Below are 16,259 nucleotides of genomic sequence, written 5' to 3'. Positions count from 1 at the left end.
GTAGGTCCTGATGAGGTCTAGTTGGGTTAGGTCATAATGAGGTCTAGTTGGGTAGGTCATGATGAGGTCCAGTTGGGTAGGTCATGATGAAGTCTAATTGTGTTAGGTCATGATGAGATCTAGATGGGTAGGTTGTGATGAGGTCTAGTTGGATATGTCATGATGAGGTCTAGTTGGGTATGTCATGATGAAGTCTAGTTGTGTTAGGTTATGATGAAGAATAGTTAGGTAGGTCATGATGAGGTCTAGTTGGGTAAGTCATGATGAGGTCTAGTTGGTTAAGGTATGATGAAGTCTAGTTGGGTAGGTCATCATGAGGTCTAGTTGTGTTAGGTCGTAATGAGGTCTGGTTTGGTAGGTCATGATGAGTTCTTGTTGGGTAGGTCATGGTGAGGTCTAGTTGGGTAGGTCATGGTGAAGTCTAGTTGGGTAAATCATGATGAGGTCAAGATGGGTTAGGTCATGATGAGGTCTAGTTGAGTTAGGTCATGATGAGTTCTAGTTGGGTAGGTCCTGATGAGGTCTAGTTGGGTTAGATCATGATGAGGTCTAGTTGGGTTAGGTCATGATGAGGTCTACTTGTGTTAGGTCGTGATGAAGTCTAGTTGGGTAGGTCGTGATAAAGTCTAGTTGTGTTAGGTTGTGATGAAGTCTAGTTGTGTTAGGTCATGATGAGGTCTAGTTGGGTAGGTCATGATGAAGTCTAGTTGGGTAGGTCATCATGAGGTCTAGTTGTGTTAGGTCCTCATGAGGTCTGGTTTGGTAGGTCATGATGAGGTCGAGTTGGGTAGATCATGATGAAGTCTAGTTGGGTAGGTCATGATGAGGTCTAGTAGGGTAGATCATGATGAGGTCTAGTTGGGTAGGTCATGATGAGGTCTAGTTGGGTTTGGTCGTGATGAGGTCTAGATGAGTTAGGTCATGATGAGATCTATTTGTGTTAGGCCATGATGAGCTCTGGTTGGGTAGGTCATGATGAGCTCTGGTTGGGTGGGTCATGATGAGGTCTAGTTGGTTAGGTCATGATGAGGTCTAGTTGGGTAGGTCATGATGAAGTCTAGTTGTGTTAGGTTATGATGAGGTCTAGTTGTGTTAGGTCATGATGAGTTCTAGTTGGGAATTTGAAGGGATAATTGGATACATTCTGAGGGGGCAGTTTTTCATTTTGCAGGACAGTTTGATTCAAGGTCACTTAATGAAACATTGTCATTGTACACATGCATTTTATAAGAGATGGGTATGTTCAATTTCAAATTTCTTAATCCTAAAGCTATTATATTTAAAGAATAATCAATTACTAGCTGAAGAATTGAATTTATAACTTGAGGCCAACTGAAACGCGTTAATGTTGCTACCAATACGTCAATTATTCAGTTTCCCTTCTGTTCACAATATCATAGTTCTTACTGTTTCAACATATTATTTTAGTGGGAAATCCTTCTTCTTCATAGTTATTAATGAACGGTCATCTAAAGTTTAGACCAGGCATCAGTAAATTTTTTCCGATATGGGCCAGATAATAAATATTTTCATAGGTCTCTCTTATGATAATCAGCTGTGCCTTTGTAGTGAGAAAGCAGCCATAGCCAATACTTAAAGAAATGGGCATGGCTGTGTTTCAATAAAACTTTATTGTTCAACTTCAAGTGGTGGGTTAGATTTGGCACCAGGTCCATAGCTTGCTGGCCCCAGTTTGGACTCAGCATATTTTTCTTTTTAACAAGTTACATTGCTTCTTGCAGATCCTTAAAATTTGGTGGATAGGGTACAGTCCGTAGGGAGGGGACTTGTTTGTCAGAGATTGTCCTTCCAAAGCGACTTGGTGCCCGTTAAACCCTGTATTGCCCATCAGTAGGACATGTGCATGTATCAAACTTAACCCCTCAGTACAGAGGATGAGCAGAAGGCTGACCTGTGGAGTTTGTGCCCAGCTTCTATCATGGCCCAGTTATTTCCTGGTATGCAGTAGTTACTCAGTAAATGTAGGTGCAGCTCTGGCAAGTGCATAGGGTCAAGCATTCCATATCCAGCTCTGGGGAGGCAGCTCCAGGTCCGAGGAGGCAGCTGCTGAAGATGACCTTTGCCAAAAAAGTGCCCGTGCATATGTCTCATACAATGCTAGTCGTGGCTGCCTGGATATGAAGAGTGAGCTGCCCGTCGAGGGGAGCTGCCAGCAATGACCAGTTTGTCCTGCTGGTCATGCCCCCAGCTTCCTCTGGCCACTTATTTCTTTTTCAGGAACATAGAGCTTCTCTCTCACATCATCCAGGCTTCCACTATGAAGCCGTTAATGCCAAGATGGTCATTGCCAGAGGTGCAACCTGGTATCAGATGGCTATTTAATCTTTAAAAATTGCACAGGATTTCAGAAAGAAGCTCATACAGGTACATGACCCCAAATTAGCCATGAATATATATATTTTTGTCTTGATGCCTAGAACGTGTAGAGATGGAATATAGCTTTTGGGTTATCCCTTGTATGCCATGCTGTCCCTGCTTTCCCAAAGCTGGAAGACGACTCTCCAAGCAAAAAGTCTCATCACCACGTAAAGTTCTATTCCTTTAAGGGAGCGAAGGCGCGAATTGCCTTTGCAGCCGCGTCTCCTTGATGTCTGCAACTTTGAACTTCTTCAAGGCAGTGACAGTTTTTATGTTCCTTTTAGTTCACCCCAAAAGATGTCCGCGGCCGTATTTACCTTAGATGTCCCCAGCTAGAGCCGAAGATGTTTCCAATTCTGCTAGGTTACCGCTTGTCTTCTATGTTTTGTTTTAACTCTTTGTTGTAAACACTTTTTTTTTCTTGGAAAGGGCATTCCATAAATTAATTTGGGGCACTTGTCAATGACACAGATATGGAATAAAATGGTAGGGGATACAACAGCAGGGCCCCTTCCTGTTAGTGAGAATGTGTAAATGAAACAAAATATAGAGAAACAGCAGGCAGAAATGCCTAAGGAAAGAACTGCTCGGTAATATATTTTCATCAAGACCTCAAAATGGTTCTACCCTAGAGAATGCCTTTCTGGCAGGGGCTGGACCAGGTGGGAGGGTGATGTAGGCTGGCCCTGCCCCTTGGGACCTGTGGCTCCCAGACCAGGTGTCTCTGGCTGGTGTCCTCAGGCCACCTCTTGGCTCTGCGGGCACCAGTAGCTTCATGAGCACGCCTAGGTTCTTCAGGTGCCAGCTCTAATCTCCATTTCTGCAAAGCTCTCCCATGACTCACCCCTATGGGGGGTTTTGGGCTTGGCTCGCCCTGCAAAGACACTGTCAAGCTGCCTCAGGTCCAGTTGTTGATGAGTGACGGGTGGTGGTGCCTGGGAAGAACAGGTCTTCTGAGCTTTTCCATTAGGCAAGCCTTAAACTTAAGGCTGTGGTCAGAGACATTTGGAAAAACCACATCCCCGCCATTCAAAGTCCACCCTTACCCTCCATGCACATTCACCTACTAAGACGTTAAAGAAACCTTCATAACTTTATTGAACCCCAGTCTCGTCATATTATTTAACTGTGACGTCCCTCACACCCAAAACGCTCATCACCATCCTTGCAAACTAGTGTTCCCGGAATCGCACATGCAGATTTTTACGGAGTCGGGATAACGGGCTAAGCATCTCCAACACGCGGAGGGGATGTCTGTGGTCATTTTGACGTCGTGGTCCATCCGTGAATGGAGGGGTGTGCCTCCACTAAAAGTTTCTTAGAAAGTTCTGTGTCTAGCCTGACATTTCTGCCAACGTCTTTATGCTTGCACTATTTTTGGCTTCCACCTGTTAATTATGCCTCCGTAATGTGTGCCTCACATCCCCGTAATCACTGGAAAGTAAAATGTCACATAAATGCGTGCCTTTTGCCAATCCAGGCTAGGGAAAATGTGTCCTAAATTGATGGGTTGGATCAGCCAGAATTGCTCTGACGGCCAAATTCCACGCCAGAACAAAAGGAGAAACCCTGCCGAGCACATCTCTGGGATTATGTTTTGCATCTCAAGAAAACATTATTTTTTGCATTTGGGAGGTTCTGGATGACCTTACCACTAATTGCCTCTTTTCTTTTCCTTTTAGCTGGAAATAACGAGGGCAAAGCGGAAGAAGTTGTTGGGAAGATAAAAGAAGAAACCTTGAATGACAAAGGTACTCTTGGGTCCTCAAATGGTTCTCTTTCTTGGTCTGAGTCCGGGTTCATGGCTGAGCTACAGAACCCGACGTGGAATTACGTATAGGATGGTGGACGTGCGTTGAGGGGGAGATGTCTGCTTCTTGCACTTTTCTTTTGGGGATTTCTGGTCCTCACTGGAGAGGGGTGGTGTCATGCATGCAACCACGATAGCATTGCTCAGCGTAGGCATCAGCGCAGGAAGACGTTGGGGTGTGCTACTTGTGTGCATCCGTTGTGAAATCAGGACTCGCATTCATTCATGGTCCATCTCCAGTGCCGAGGGCTCTCTGAGGCACATCTTCACTCAAAAACTGTCAGATGCATGGGCCAACAGGTGCATCTGCTGATTGCGGGTTCTTGACTGAAGATAAGTGAAACCGGAACCTGCCTGACCTAAGGATGGTCAACCTGCCCCGTAATGAATCCTGCAGTGCTCTCGCTACCTATTTATTCAACCTGAGGAATGCGCACACATCCCTCCATCCTTCTTGATTCCAAGTGCTCTTGAGTGCTTTCTGAGCAGTGCTTGTGCGTGTGCCGTATATTTAAAGGAAAGAAGATGCTTGTCACTGTTTTGGTCCATTGGATCCAAGATGGCGTTCTGAGCATATCCCAGAAGCTGGGGATTCCCATCTCTGGGCTTACCGTGATTTCTGAGAGAGAAAGGAAAGCTGCAGAGGGCTAAGTTCGGTTAGTGTCTATCCTGTTGTGTCGTTACGCCCCAATCTAGGTGATGCAAGTACATGCTGTCTTGTCCTCTGGGAAGGCTGGGCAGTGTTGGAAAGTCCCAGCCACCTCCAGTGCCCTTGGTGGCAGGTTCCCTTTGATGTTGGGACAGAACACGAAGGGGCTTCCCTGTTGCTTGCAGCCCAACTCTCTGTGCAACCCCAGACAGCCTTTGCAGATGGAGGTATTTCCCTAAGTCTATTATCTGCTCCAGGGCAGAAATGATTGTTGTGACAGCCAATCATTGTCTCCTCCCTGTTTGCTGTGGTTCAAGGATGCACAGTGGATCCCAATGTGCATTTCCTGACTCGCAGCACGGGCGTCACTGGGAACAGGTTAGAAATGCAGATTCCCAGCCCTGTGCATCAGAATCTCGGGGATGTGCCCAGGAATCTGCATTTCCATGTGCCCTCCTGTGGTTCCCGTGCACTCCCATTTAAGAATCGCTGCTGTCATAAATGCATGAAACCACACTTTCCAGACCAAAAGAGGAGTCTCTCAGGAAACAGCCAGATCGTGTGTTCCTTTTTCCATGACTTTTAAAAAAATCGGAATGAATTAAAAAACATGATAGTTTAAAGAATAATTCACCAAAACTTGCTCATGTTATAAACCTAACAAGGAAAGGAGCAAAGATTTGTTTGGGGGTATATGTGACTATGTAAAAAGTTTAAGAGCTTAACATGTTCTAACAAAGCTGTAATAAAGAGCCCGGATTTATCGGAGGAAAAAACTTTCTAGAATGCCTTTTTGAAATTACATGGTGGCTTCAGTTCTGTATGTTGAAATTCAGGTTTCGGTGTATGGATGAAAGGGAAAGATCTTAGGCAGCTCCTCTGGGCCATAGAGGAGGCCACTGGGGGCCAGTGGTAGGGGAGGCAATGATTCTTAATCACTGGGATGATGGTGTCACTCAAGGCTGTGACATATTCACTGCTCATCTGCCTTTGTTTCTTCCTTTCTACCAAATGACACGAAGTTGATCCATGAAATTAGCCTGTGGGAGAACTGACCGCTGGGGTAGATAGCCAATCAGGTGCATGCACCTGGAGCAGAGAGCCAACAGGTGCTACAAAGCCGCCAAGCCCTCAGCCATCTCCATCCTATGCACGTTGCATCTCTTTCTCCTGGCTGCCCCCCAGCATCTGAGTTTATGAAAAGGGCAGACTCTTTCCGTGAGGAAGCGTAGCTGTGCATTCTTGGCTGGGGGTGGCCAGCCGTGGTTTGATCCTTCTGCTTCTCAGAGACATACTCTTGAAGGACCTGTGGGTGGTCACCGGGTCTCAGGCTTAGCCTGGCTTGGAGGGGACATGGGGGTCCAGGGAGGTGTCTGGACACAAGCCGGGTGAGCCCTGATGTCTGCAGCACAGGATTCCAAGCGAAGAGCCATTCCTGGTGGTCACTCACGTCCAGAATGACTGGAGGAGTCTGAAGGGTGAACGGGGGGTCTGGTCTCAGCCGGCGTGAGCGTGGTCACTCACATGGGGTCAGGAAAGTCCAGCGAGGAGGTGAGCCCTGTATTACACACACACACTCACACACGCAAGCACACGCATGCACACACACTCACATACACACACACACACACACACTTTTTAAGTTAATCTTGTGTGCATTGACCAAATTTGAAAGCAGTGCCATATTTGTTTTGCCACATCAGAAGGTTGATCAGTGGAAGGCCCAGCACGTCCACTCCTGGGGTGACCACCACGTGACTGGTGGAGGATGCTGAGGTCTGGCCAGGCGAGGGCAGTCTGGTGGTAGTCCTCAAACTGACATTCTCCTTGGTCAAATCTGCATCCGAGCTCAGGAACCCCCAGAGCCGTGGTCCAGCCAACCCTGGGCCACTCCCTGTGTGGCGGGACCAGCTACCCAAGGGCACGGTGGGGGCAGCAGCGGCTCCCGCAGGCAGCCACCTGGGGAAGCTGCATCTCTCTGCCCCTCAGTGGCCGATGGTTGGCACCCACCCTTCCTCTTGGCACATCTCCCTGCAGACACGGCTGAATCCCCTCCAGGTCAGGATGCTCTCCAGAGTAGAGCTCCACACCTCTGTGGAGATGCTTCTTTCTGGACCAGCCACACCCGCTGGAGCCCCTGAGATTCTTATACACTCAGCCCCCAATTAGCCCACTCGCCACAAGGCCAGAGGGAGCCCCCCTTGTTCGTTGCTTGTGGGTCTTTCCTGATTCCTGCATCATTGAGTAGTCTTAGCTGTGTGGATTCCTTTTATTGGAGCAAGTAAGCACACATCCTAACAACATTGGCACATCACTGTCAAGAACACAATTATTTCTAAACACCTAATACCTCTCTACCTACTGTTGCCCTCCCCTTCTCTTCTCTGTCCTCAATCCTTTTTTCTTAGTTCTTGGTTGAATGCTTTATCTTCTTGGTACTTTCTGCCTTTGAAATCACGGTCACTTGAGGTCATATTTTGGGTGCGGTGGGAGGGTAGCAGCATACCAGGGTACAGCTAATTGAGCTCCTGGAGTGAAAAATTTATGAGTGTTGCCAGGAACTGAGACGATAGGGCTCATTTCCCAACCTAGGGATTTTCCAAGGAAGAGTTTTAATACCTTATCATTTCGTATCCATAGTGGCAAAACTTTTATTGCTCTTGGGTAATTATCTGCTGATGAAAGCTTTCTCATTTGGAGCAAATAGTCTTGCTAATTTAGTTTGAAAAATAAAAACCCAACAACACCACAAAAACAAACAAGAAAATGGCATAACGGTGTTCAAATGAATCCAAGTGGGAATAGGTAACTATTTAAATACTCTCAAAAGGACTCGAGGAAGGGAGATTCTGGTTTGCTCATTTTGCCAGAGAGTCACACAAGCCATTGTGGACTTGCTGAATCCTGAATCTGCAGTGTGATCATTGGAAATGCAGCGTCTGTCTTCTTTAAAAGGGAAAAGGCGTCCCTTGCTTTGGTGACCGCTCCACAATTTCCATCGTCAGGAGTGTCTTCTTCACCAATTTAGATCTTTCCTGAAGCCATTCCACCAGCAGTAGCTTGCTCCATCTCTGTTGAGAAGAGGGACCAGCTGGTTGACTCATGAGCCCTCAGTAGGTAATGCTTCTGGTTTGCTTTTATTTAAAGAAAACAGTGGTCAGCTCCTCAAAATCTTGACTTGTGTCAAGAAAGTCAACTGTGTGCCCTTCCCTGTCAGATATTTGGAAATATGTCTTGGTGAACCATAATTTTGGGGTTATCCAGCTAAATATAAAACTCTTAAATTGGGCATGAAAACAAAAAATACTGGGAAGTCGGTATTCACCATGGTAATAGGTATAAAGTCTCTGGAGAGGCATCTATTAGTCTTCGTCATCCAATTCATGCCTTGAATGTGGACCTACCTCGGGGCGAGTAGACACCTAGAATTTTTGTTTTACCCGTAGACGCTCTGATTTTGTAGAACGATCCCACGGGAGCTTGACGCATTTGGAGAAACTTGAGTGAGCGTTGATTACGTAGATTCCTTTTTCTCTCCCCAAGTATCCTTTTTCTTTCTTGCGTAGAGTTCTTGATACGTAAATTCTGTGATGAAGCCTTTGACATGAGGTTCTTGGGCAACAGTTAATGATATTCTCAAGAGAAGTTTCAACACTATTCTGGATGTATATTTGGTCCTGTACATGCTCAAGACTACCTTTATCTTCCTTATTTAATATAACATGACCCTTAATCACTTTAATTTTTCATACTCGTCTTTTTTTTTTCTGCTTTCGATTTTAATGTATTTTTCTGAGTTGGCCAGTTAGCAGCCATGCCTAGATAGATAGGTGCTAGACAGGTGGACAGAGAGATGATTTCCTGTGGGTAATTAGAAGGTCGAGAAGGTCACTGTGTCTCTTCTAAAGGTATGGAAGGAGCAGCGCAGCCCTTTCTGAAAATTTAATCTGCTCTTAGAGCTCTCACTGTGCTCCTTGTATTAAAGGCTCTTCATTTCTCAGCGTTGTAACGATTAATTTTAACCTTTCGAAGCCCTAGCAAGGTGAGTTCCCTGAGAAAGGGCGATTGTCTGCCTGGTTTTCTTAGCCTCTGTATAAATACTTATACGATTTTTTAAAAATCCCACAAGGACGAATTTTCCTTGTCGTATTGCCTGCCACATTCTATTTCCCCCACCAATAATTTATAGACTGTTTTCACTCCCCACCGCATCATCAGTCATTTTGTTCTTGTGTTTTGCGTCATTGTTTTTCTTTCATTCGTGGGGTGGAATCATCACAGGGGAAATTCATTTTGATTGGTTCCTTTGAACACATCTCAAGATGCTCTGTGCCTCTAAGCTCGGTAATTAGAGATCATCCACATGTTATAGTCTCTAAAAAATTATTCGGAAGTGGTACTTCCGTAATACTTTTCCCTGGGGGAAATGAAGTCAACTGTAGTTGATATAGAAGATAAACATACAGTAGAAAAGTTTGTTTTGTTTAAATAAAATGTGAAGTATTAGGTAATGATATTTCAAACACTTGCATAAGACCCGGAGGTATAGCCGTTCCCGGAACGGTCTTCTCATTCAACGAGAAAGGACAATGTGTCTATGAAATGATGCATCTAGATTCTGAGGCAGGACAGAGGCTGGGGCAGCTTGTGCCCGATCCCGCACACGTCTCGTAGAGGCTGTGCCTGGCAGCCACTTCCCTTCTCACGTCTGTGGTCCTCTGCTTACTGTTGTCATCCATATGTTACATGGTTTGGGGTGTGCAGAACCCGTTGCATGAGCAAGTTAGAAATCTGCTAGATCCACCTTCTGGTAGACACTTGAAACTCTCACAGCCAAGACAGTCTCCATAAGGTACCGTCATATGCCTTGAAGATAAATATTTATATTTCATTTATTTGCAGGTTTTGTTTTAAAGGCTTTTCTAGTGGTGCAAAGTTGTACTCTCTCCAGTGAGCACGGTGGGGGGATTTGCATGATCCTGAGTATCTGCAGATAACGGTGATTATTCTCTACTCCCCATCCTTGGTCCTCATTTCTTCCTGTAGATTGAAATTTCCACTTGGTGCCATTCCCCTCCCGCCTGAGGAACTTCCTTTAGCATTGCCTTGACTGTGAGTCTGCTCCTGACAAATTCCCACAACTTTCATCCATCTGAAAATGTCACCATTTTGCCTTTGATTTTGAAAGTTTTTTCAGTGGATACAGAATTCTGGTTGAAAACATCCCCCTGCCCCCAGGATATTAATTTGTGACACAGACTTCTTGCCTTCATTGTTTAGGATGAGAAGTCACTATCACTATCGTCAATATTTCCTTGAATATAATGTGCCTTTTTAAGTTCTTTTATTATTTTCTGTTTTTAGAAGTTTGATAATATGCCTAGGTGTGTTTTTCCCCTCATGTTTACCCTGCTTGGGTTTAAAAGGCTTCCCTATATCTGTGGGTAGGTGGTGTAGACAAAATTTTGAAAACTTTCACCCAATTTTTCTTCAAATACTTTTTCTCTTCTGTTGTTCCCGTCCTGTCTTCATGGGTCTAAATTACACATACGTTAGATTGCGTGACACTGTCTGACATTTCATTGAGCTCGGTTCATTTTATCCAATAATTTTTTGCTCTGTGCTTGGGTTTGGATGATTTCTGTCGACCTATTTCAAGTTCACCAAATCATTTTTCATTTGTGTGTAGTGTGCTTTTCATCCCATCACTGGAGTGTTGTTTTCAGCAAAACAAACTGTCTTTTTCAGTTTTAGAGTTTGCATTTGGTTATTTTTAGTTTACAAGTCTTTTCCTAACATGCTTCTTGACTCCACCCATGACAACCATCTTTTCCTGTAGACTCTTTAGTTTGTAATAGTTAATAGTTATTTTAAAGTCCTTGTCTGTTAATTCCAACATGTACATCATCCCTGGGTCTGTTTCTATTCATTTTTTTCCCTCTTGACTGCAGGGTACATTTTCCCATGTCTTTGCACATGGAGTCATTTTTATTGTGTATTAGGCCTTGTGACTGACGCATCGTAGAGAGTTTGGATTCTGTTATCTTCCTCTGAAGAGTGTTGAGTTTTGCAGCAGGCAAAGATATTCCTTGCAGGACGCCTTGATCTTTGGAAGCTCTGCTAAAGGTCTTCTTATGATGAGTCTATTTCAGTTTTGCTGTCCGGCTTTGGATGGAGCTCCTAATCTTGAGAGAGAAGATTTTTTTCTTTCTTCTGAGACAGCCCATCTCAGGCTTCAGGTGAGAGTCCCAAAATGTTCACCATGCCCTTCCACCTTGCCAAGACTCGAATGTCACCCTTTCTCCCCAACACCAGTCAGCAGCTGAAATTTCCACCTCTTTCCACCTTCCAGCTGTCATTTGCCTCCGAGCTCCGTGACTCACGGTGTCTTTACAGTTCAGTAGTCAGCCAAGGGTTTGACGGGAGATTCTACCCAGATTTTGGTGCTCTATCTTCTGAGGTCTTTCAGTTTTGGGATTATACTCTTCAATTCTAGCTGCCCTAGCAGCCCCGAACTCTGACCTCTGACTCCTCAATCCATCCGTTTACTACTTTCTTCTGGAGCTTTGCACCTGTGCACTTTGCAATCTGAGAAGTACCGTCAAGGGAGAGGGAAAAAAAAAGGTAAATGGGGACTGTCTTTGGCAAACCAGTGAGGCCACTCTTTAATAAGCTACTGAGGTTGGAATAAAGAGCCCCAGCGACCCTGAACTGCTTTATGTTAGAAATGACGATAATTATCGCAAGAGCTCACATCTTTTTGGATTCTTGCTATGTGCCGGGTCATGTTTTAAACTCTTTACATGTACTGACTCATGTGGCCCTCTCCCTTGAGGTTGACATTATCACTGTTCCCGTTTTACAGATGAGGAAAACAAAGCATTTAGAGAAGTCTCTCAACTTCATGCAGTTAATAAGTAGAGAAGCTTGAATTTGAACTCAAAGTCCAGGAATGAACCCAGAAGTGGCGAGGCCCTTGGGGACGGGGAGAGATGGAGAGAGACAGAAGGCAGTGGAGAAAGAGAGAAAACAGCTCAAGCATCTTGGCAGATGAGAGTTGGGTGGGTGTTGATGGCCTGGGGTCTTTTAGGAACACTGACTTGTATGCTGTAGTGTGTTCTGTCGTGAGGAAGATTTGTTACACACACACTTGGCCTGCAGGTGAGTGTGTGTGTATGTGTGTGTAAGGACAAAGATAGCATTCCATGCCTCCATCAATGGAGGGATGGAGATGGAAAGGCCTGGTGGTTCCATAACCCTTTCCTCCTTGGTACCAGCGGGAACTCAGCAGAGGGGACTACCGGCACCCAAGAGAATGCCCACAAGCTGGGGAGGGCTCTAGGGTTTCCACCACCCATGGGAAGGATATGGATCCTTCAAATCCAGACCCTGACCCCAAGAGGAAGGCTGACCCCACCTGTCACCTGGGTTCCATATGCATATCCATTAAGAAACATGGGCCCCTGTTCTTCCTTCTGCCTGACACCCGGCTTTTCCACGTTCCCTTGGGACATCTTTCTCTGTTAATAAATAGAAGTCCTCATTTTTATGGCGACATCCTCTTCCGTCGTCAGGATATACCAAATTATTTGCGTAACTTCTCGTCGATGCGTGCTTTCTATTACTGTACGTGCTTGGTGCCCTGATGTTTGTATCTTTGCACACTTATTCATTTTTCCTCTTTAAGATGCATTCTGAAACGTGGGCTGAGGAGCCGAAGGCGTTGACTGCGTGTTGGCAAACTGCTCTCCGGGAATCTGGCACCAATCATGGCTGTCCACGAGTGGGCCCCCTTCCCTCCTGCCTCGCTGTGTGTTCCCCCCTGAGCTGTTCATATGGGCCATCGTTAGGTCACTCAGTGAAGCCGTTTAGGCCTGAAGAGGAATGGCAAGGATGGCACGTACCCTTGGACTTAGGACACAGATGTTGCAACACGTTGCTCTCTGGAGCCCGAGGCAGAGATGCCCGTCTGCCGGCTTATCGGATCACCTGTCTCTGCATGTCCCGAGCTAGCCTTTCTTGCTTGGAATTCACCTACAGATACCTGGCAGGTCATGCTTGAGGTTGATTCAACCCTTTTTTCTCTTTCTGCTTCTCTTTTCCATTACTCTGCAGCCTGATGCACGGGGATAAACCTGAGTGTGGGTGGGATGGGCTTACCTGGGGGTTTTTCGGGGTTGATACCCTCTCCCTTGGGTTATCTGCCTAATCGCCATCCCAGGTGTGGGCTTTGCCCGCCAGACACCTGCCCTGACCTGTCTTTAGAGTGCCCTGTTTCGAGGACGTAATTGGTGGTGCGTTTTCATGCATCCATGTTGGAGAGATAATGAAGAGGTTAATGTGACAGCCCAGGATGGCAAGGATTTCTTAAATTTATCATCTCATAGATGGCTTCCCATCTGAGGTTTTGGGGGTTAGACTGGTCGCTAGGAATCTCACCCTACAGAATGATCTTTCTTTTCTTTTTTTTTTGTGAAGAAGATCAGCCCTGAGCTAACATCCGTGTCAATCCTCCTCTTTTTGCTAAGGAAGACCGGCCCTGAACTAACATCTATTGCCAATCCTCCTCCTTTTCTTCCCCAAAGCCCCAGTAGATAGTTGTATGTCATAGCTGCACATCCTTTTAGTTGCTGTATGTGGGACGTGGCCTCAGCATGGCCGGAGAAGCGGTGTGTCGGTGTGCGCCCGGGATCCGACCCTGGGCTGCCAGTAGTGGAGCACGCGCGCTTAACCGCTAAGCCACGGGGCTGGCCCCCCCAGAATGACCTTTCTTATTCGGAGCTAATCCTGTGGATAATCTCATAAAATTAAAGATGAAAATGTATTTTTTTAAAAGATTATTTTGTTGAGGTCATATTGGTTTATAACATTGTGTAATTTCAGGTGTACATTATTATATATCAGTTTCTGTGTAGACTATCATGCTCACCACCAATAGTCTAATTTTTATCCATCACCATACATATGTGCCTGTTTACCCCTTTCACCTTCCCCCCATCCCCTTCCCCTCTGGTAACCACTAATCTGTTCTCTTTGTCCATATGTTTCTTTATCTTCCACATATGAGTGAAATCATATGGTATTTCTCTTTCTCTGTCTCACTTATTTCACTTACTGTCATACCCTCAAGGCCCAACCATGTTGTCACAAATGGCACAATTTTTTCCTTTTTATGGCTGAGTAGTATTCCATTGTATATATATATACCACATATTCTTTATCCATTCATCAGTTGATGGGCGCTTGGGTTTCTTCCACGTCTTGGCTATTGTGAATGACACTGCAGTGAACACAGGGGTGCATAAGTCTCTTTAGATTGTTGGTTTCATGGTCTTTGCATAAATACCCAGTAGTGGGATAGCTGGGTCATATGGTATTTCTGTTTTTAGTTTTTTGAGAAATCTCCATACTCCTTTCCATAGTGAATGTGTTTTTTAAAATTGTTTTTGGGAAACTAGTCATAAAAACCCCTCTTACCTCTAACACACATTCTTTCTTTCTACCCAGGGGTGGGTAGAGGGGGTCACCATGTAGTATTCACTCACCTGGCGGGTATGGCCAGACCTGTTTGTCTCGATATGTTTATTATTATTTTTTAAATTACTAGACTTTAATTTTGGTGCAGTTTTAGGTTTACAGAAAATTGAGTTATTGATTTTAAATGCCTATGAATCAGCATGTCCACATACAAAGCTACATGGTAGATGGGTTTACACAAAGGAGGATGAATTACAGTCTACGATGTCTCCACTGTCTGAAAATTTCAGCTCTCACGTTACCCTCAAGGAGGGTCAGCGACTGGGTCAGGGTTAGAGGTTGGAGGTTAGATAGAATTTAGAGCTTAGAGGTATTTCAGTCTGATAGCCAGAGTCTTGAGCCAAGGGCTTCCCCCTCCTCTGCCCGGCTGGAGCACCCGGAGGAGGTTTAAGTAGAGCCGGGAGCTGAATTACTGATCTCCCATAATTTGCTCTGCAAATGCAGGTCAGGCGTATTTCTCAATTCCACCCATAATAAGGACAGAGGTTGTTTTACAAGTTAATTACCCAGAAGATTATCGGTGGCTTTAGCGGTGCATAGTATATGCGCTATTTCACAGATAAGAAATAATGAGTGTTGTTCGGAGAGAAAAAAGATGGCTTTGTCAGCCGAGCGAGACGTCCATGTCCTGGCTCTCTTGGCTCATCTGCAAGAGAGAACTGGGGCGCTGGAACGGGGCGGGCCCCTCTGAAGGCCACTGACCCAGCCTGCCTGGACTTGCTCCCACCCCAACGCAAGAGATACCACGCGCGGTGGACGCCCGAACTAGAAAACATGTGTCGACAGCTCATTCCCAGCTGCGTGTCAGGATCTGAATTACAGCTGGTTGCAGTCTCTCCCTTTGTTCTACAGATGCCCCTGCACTCTGTGATAGCTTTTAAAATGATTAAATACCATGAGTAAAGCTGTCTTTTCTGAAATGGTGGCAAGGCGGAAATTTGGGGCTGCTTGTGGTCTGTTTCTCATAGTCTGAAGCCCCAAATGCCTCCAGAAAGAGGTGAAGTGCCCACAAGAGTTTATTTACCTTTTTTTTTTTTTTTTTTTTGTAAAAGTTGTAATACAGTCTGCCAGGGTGAAGACTGGGTTCTCCCCTGACCTAGCCAGGAAACAGGAGGGAGGGTCCCCAGTAAGTTGCTGTTTCCTCAGGCCAAGTGACCCCTTTGCTCAAGGCAGTGGGCCCTGGGACCATGGCTCTGCCTCATTTTCCATAACTAGAAATTTGCAAGTATTGTTATCATTTTCTTAGGGAATGATGAAGGCGGTGGTGGGGTCTGGATGTGTGCAAGAGCAGATGCATTTGAGCAGATCCTATGAATTACTTAGAGATGCTCTTCTGGGTTGATTTATGGCCCCCAAAAAGATATCATCAATGGATGAATGGATAAACAGAATGTGGTCCATCCACGGAATGGAATACCACTCAGCCGTGAAAAGGAAGGAAATTCTGACACACGCTACAACACAGATGGACCTTGAAGACATTATGCTTGGCAAAATCAGCCAGACACAAAAGGACAAATACTGTATGGTTCAACTTCTAGGAGGTCCCTAGAGGAGTCAGAGTCATACAGACGGAAAGTAGAATGGTGGTTGCCAGGGGCTGCAGGACGAGGAATGAGGAGTTAGTGTTTAATGTGGACAGAGTTTCAGTTGAGGTGATGGAAACAATTCTGGAGATGGATGTGTGTTTTACCACTTGCCATTGGGGTCCCTTAGCCCATCCTGGTGGCCCCTTTGAGTGGGACCAAGAATGACCCCATAGGCCTCGCTATCCTGTGTTGTCCACAACCCTTATCCCCCCACAAGCCCTGGGGGGATGGCCAGTCCCCATGGAACTACCGCTGTCTTCCTGCCATGGCTGGTGGCTTCTGCAGGAGTGAGCCA

General features: G+C 45.6%; 1 protein-coding gene across 3 annotated transcripts in view; it reads left to right on the top strand.

Annotated features, from left to right (window-relative positions):
* Positions 1–16,259, top strand: part of DHRSX (dehydrogenase/reductase X-linked) — a 166,148-nt gene that overhangs the window by 40,761 nt on the left and 109,128 nt on the right. For all 3 annotated transcript variants that reach the window (XM_058535365.1, XM_058535366.1, XM_058535367.1), the window contains exon 3: positions 4,062–4,130. In XM_058535365.1, the coding sequence (XP_058391348.1) occupies positions 4,062–4,130 (69 nt within the window). The remainder of the gene's footprint in view (positions 1–4,061; positions 4,131–16,259) is intronic.

This window comes from Diceros bicornis, chromosome X (assembly GCF_020826845.1).
Source record: "Diceros bicornis minor isolate mBicDic1 chromosome X, mDicBic1.mat.cur, whole genome shotgun sequence".
Classification (NCBI taxonomy): domain Eukaryota; kingdom Metazoa; phylum Chordata; class Mammalia; order Perissodactyla; family Rhinocerotidae; genus Diceros; species Diceros bicornis.
This window is presented reverse-complemented; position numbering and strand designations above follow the sequence as displayed.